The following is a 4,571-nucleotide window of genomic DNA, read 5'->3' as shown; positions in this document are numbered from 1 at the left end:
AATGCCAGCAGCCAGGAGTGTCACAGGGCCATGCCCGGCTGCAGTGTCACCATGGTGCCACCCTGGGCTTGCTCCCATCTGATAGTACCCAAGGATAATCAATATCCAGCACACTCCTTAGGCATTTTCCATGGTTCCTAGGATCCCATGGTTCCCAGGATTTTATGGTTCCTAGGATTTTAGTGTTCCTGGGTTCCATGGTTCCTAGGATTTTATGGTTCCTGGGTTCCATGGTTTCTAGGATTTAATTGTTCCTAGGATTTTATGGTTCCTGGGTTCCTTGGTTCCTAGGATTTTATGGTTCCTGGCTTCCATGGTTCCTTATATTTCATGGTTCCTAGGATTTTATGGTTCCTGGTTCCCATGGTTCCCTCTCAACTCAGCAACCTCAAGACAACCCCAAAAGAACTCAAGTATTTAAGCGACTTAAAAAAACAGGATGTATTAAACTTTTCAACCTGGACAAACACGGGCAGGAATGTGTTTGATCTCCTTGGATCAGCCAGAAATCATCCAGGAAAACCTGCTGTCCCACCAGCACAGCTCCATGCTGGGCTCACTTTTCCCCATGAGCTCAGGCATCACAGAGGTGATGACACCAAACCACCTCATTGTAGGGTTAAAAACGATCTCCTGAGCTATGATATTTAACAGGGAAATATTGGAAAACATCCATAGAGTGATTTATTTAATTTATATCACAGCTTTGACTGCAAAAGGCATTGCAGAGACACTCTGCCACATTTTCAAGCCAAGGGCACAGCTGGGTTACACTCAGGGGACACAGCCACAAGTAGAACTCACATGTGTGTAACTCATCAGGTGACCTTTCCTCCACACCACATTTACATATTTTGCATCAAATGACGTTTTCCTTATTTTGTTGTTTTTTTTTTTTTTTCCCCAACAGGAAATGAAAAAAAATTCCATATTTGGTACATTTCATCAGCTGGGTGTTGCCTACCTAAGTCAATTAACTGAGGCACAGGGAGCAGTGCTGATACCCAGCCTTAGAGTGATTTCCCAGCATTCTTCTGGATATGAGATGAGACATCTCCAGAGACTATTTCCTGCTAACGGAAATAACTATATTTATGTTTATATTTTAAATTATACATTTTAAATAACTATATTAAATCGCCAGTGGAAGTTACAAGTAGGGCCTGATTCTTTCACCAGTGGCCCTTCCTATCATTGGAAACCTGAAATGTACTTTAAATCTGTATTAAAATTACCAGTTCAGTAAATGTAGATGTGATTTGGGATGGGAAAGCACAGGAATGCCTCGTGCCTGGCAGAGAGGAGGGATTTTGGGAATACTCCGTCCTCCCCACAGGCCGCGTGCGCACATCTCCTCAACGCACGGGATTATCTTTGTATTAATCAAAGAGCAGCTTGATTCAAAACTGTAGGCCGAGAAAGGAGGGAAATCAAGCACATGAAAACATTCATTTCGAGACAAAACTTTATGCCACTGTAACTTTGGGAACAAAGCCCTTCCCGAGCGCTCCGCTCGGCTCGCGGCGCTCGGACACCGACGCCTGGCGACTGAAATGTGAGTATGTCAGAGAAAAGCATCAAAAGGAACTCGAAACAACAACTGCAACATCAGATGTCAAAACCTGGGCTGGGTTTTGGGACATTTTCTCAGGGCTTTGCCCTTCGGAAGGAAGTTTTTTTAATTCCCGCTCCGACGCCGTTGCGGAAGGACCTTTTGTGGAAAAGGGACTCCGGGAGAGGCTTCCCAAGAGCCAGCTCCTCACCCCTGCCCACCTTGGAGAGGCAGCTGCTCAGCAGCACCAGGCACGAATCCCATTTTCTGTACAGCTGGCAGGTCCAATAAAAAGGGTTGGCGCTCTGGAGATGAAAGGCAAACAAACAAACAAAAAAGGAGAAAAAAAAAATATATAAGAAAAGGTAAAATTATGGATTTATGTATTTGCCAGGACTTGTTAAGGATACAGAGCAAAGTAGAAACACAAAAGCAATTTATGCTTTGAATGCCAGGGATGAGCATTCATCAGATTTTTTCATAGCTTTTTATACATTTCTGGTCTATAATACTGATACAATTATGTTTAGGGTGCGATATGAATTGTTTTCAGTGATGCTGACCAGCTGTGACACAGTTTCCTTGGAACAATACAGGTGTTTATTGCTGGAAAATGATATTTTTTCAGGAAAAAATGAAATACCAGCTTTATATAACCTGTGTGAACTTCTGATGCTTAAATTACAGGTAAGAGAAAACAAAAATACCTGTAAAGCTAAAATTTGGAGGATGCTTTCCAGTAGTTATGACCAATTCTGTAAGTAGTTCTGAGTAATTTTAATAATAAAAAGTAGTAATGGGAATTTTAAAAAGTCTGCATAAAAATCCAGGCTCAGAATAAAAAATCCAGGGTTTTGCACACATTTTACTTGCACTCTATAGGACAAAAAAATGCCAACTACATAAAAACTTTCACATATTTCAACAGCTCTTAAAATAAACTGATTTTAATTACTGCTGAATTATAAAATAAAACCATTTCCTGGCATGTCTGTGGTTGCTCTGTGTGTATTTCATCATATCCTGATTTCCCAGTTGATTTTCCATCTAAAAATCATATTCTGCCATCTCTAAAAATTCCATGCAAAGCCATAGGATTAACACCTTACATTGCTGGTAAAATTGCCATTAACCTCATTAGGATTTGTTTTAATTCAGTGTTTTACTGCTCTTCTTTAATAGTGGTTATTAAGTTAATTTTTTTGTAGTTTTTTAATGACTTTTTCTGCAGCCAACACCTTCTGCCACTGATAAAGCATTTCCCATAATTTTCTCCCTACAAAAAAAAACACTTTTTGCAAGAAAAAAAAACTATAAAACCCAAAAAACCGGGCACAGAGAAATTCTTTTTGAATTTTCATCTGCTATTTCACTAGATTTTCCTGAACAAATAACTTTTATTTAGACATTTATTGAAGCAATTAAAGTCCTTTTTAGCATGATATCATTGCCATAAAGAGAACACATCCATTTGGAAATGTGGCTACTCAGATCCAGCTGTGTCTAAATACATCAGTTGATTATAAATAAGTTAATTAATTGATAAACTCACTAGCAATAAGTGAAATTTATACATATATCTCTAATTGCACCTCTTTGAGATATGCAAGGAATTCAGATTAAATGGAGAGGAGATATGTGATTTTCTCTTTTCCATCCAGGATTTCAGCTCCCCACACTCCACATTAAATATGCACTGAGTTGCTCACATGATTATTTCAGAGGCTTGCATATTTTATTAATAACACCAGGAAAAATTAGGCTATGCTCCAGGAAAATAAGGTAATAACATTTAACCAATAGCTTCAATACAAGAAAGTTCTTTCATTTTATAAAAAATAAAAAACACAGCAGAAAAGAAGCAACCAAGCAAACAAAATTAATTTAAATAAAGAAGTTATTCAAGAGGAATGAAACAAATCTGGGAGTAATTAGAGAATGAGACTTACCATGGAAGGGCCAACTGGGTAACCTGAGCACACCAATGTCATGGAGATCCACAGGATGAAAACCAAGTTTAACCTGCATAGACTTCAAAGAAAAGATGATATTAATGAAAATTTGGACCAAAATCAAGCAAAATATGAACAGAGAGCGACCCATGCACCAAGAACCCCGTGGTGGCTTTACCTGCTCATTTTTTACCCAGCACTGTGTGTGTGAACATGCAGCACCACATCCAAATTCCTCACATATCCCTTCAGTTCTTCCTCAGGTGACCATTTTATACCAGAGTTCAGGAGGGAAAATGTCATCAAAGCTGATTTTATTCTGACTAATTGCTCCTTGTTTGGCCTTTTCTTCTTGTTAAATGAGAAAATGGCAAGAACACGCTCAGCTGCCATCACCAACCCCGGGGATTTCATTTAAAGTGTCCCATTAAATGTCTCTCAAGTGGTTTTATTGTTACCTCTGTGTCATCACTGCAAGCCTGGTCAGAGGTCTAAAGATTTCAAAAATCCATCTCAAGAGTTTGTTACCATTTCCAATATATCAGGTGGAGACCTTGCAAAGCCTGGCAGCAAGGGCGAAACATTAAAAGTGCATTTTAAGTAGAAAAATCCTCAAAGAGTCTTATTATACTCTAAACAGCACAATACAAAGAATAATATTTTTCCTACCTTTATCCCCCCCAAAATTATTATTTTTTTTAATGTCCTTAGTTCTAAATACACCAAATGAAATTTTTTTTCTGACAATTAAAATTCTTTGGACATTAATTTCTACTATGCAGCCATATCCCAGCCCACACTGAGTTTAGCCAATCCAAACTTCTACAGGATTAATAAACTCTGTTAATCTCATTAATAAACTCTGTTAATCTCTAGCAGCACAGCAAATGTTTCATGTCTAAAAGCATCATTTGTTGCTGCAACAAATTTAATGGTGCAGAATTTTAGGGGATTCTGTGGTTTATTTATCCAAGTGGTGTGAAAGTGCTGAATCCCACAAGGTCTAAGGATGTTGGACTGCACAGGGAATGCTGAAAAATGTTAAATTCAATTTATTTTTTCTGAGA

At 38.4% G+C, this 4,571-nt stretch overlaps 1 protein-coding gene across 1 annotated transcript; it reads right to left on the bottom strand.

Moving 5' to 3' along the window:
- Positions 1-1,451: 1,451 nt before the first annotated feature.
- On the bottom strand, positions 1,452-4,234 carry NPS (neuropeptide S). Its single transcript, XM_030275553.4, has 3 exons — positions 3,683-4,234; positions 3,502-3,583; positions 1,452-1,857 (listed from the first exon to the last, which is right to left on the bottom strand). The coding sequence occupies exons 1-3, from the start codon at positions 3,688-3,690 to the stop codon at positions 1,648-1,650; spliced, it is 300 nt and encodes a 99-aa protein (XP_030131413.4). The 5' UTR covers positions 3,691-4,234; the 3' UTR covers positions 1,452-1,647.
- Between the last annotated feature and the right edge of the window lie 337 nt (positions 4,235-4,571).

Source organism: Taeniopygia guttata, chromosome 6, assembly GCF_048771995.1.
Source record: "Taeniopygia guttata chromosome 6, bTaeGut7.mat, whole genome shotgun sequence".
In the NCBI taxonomy this organism is placed as follows: Eukaryota; Metazoa; Chordata; class Aves; order Passeriformes; family Estrildidae; genus Taeniopygia; species Taeniopygia guttata.
The sequence above is the reverse complement of the archived record's forward strand: the minus strand, read 5'-3'. Positions and strand labels throughout refer to the sequence as shown.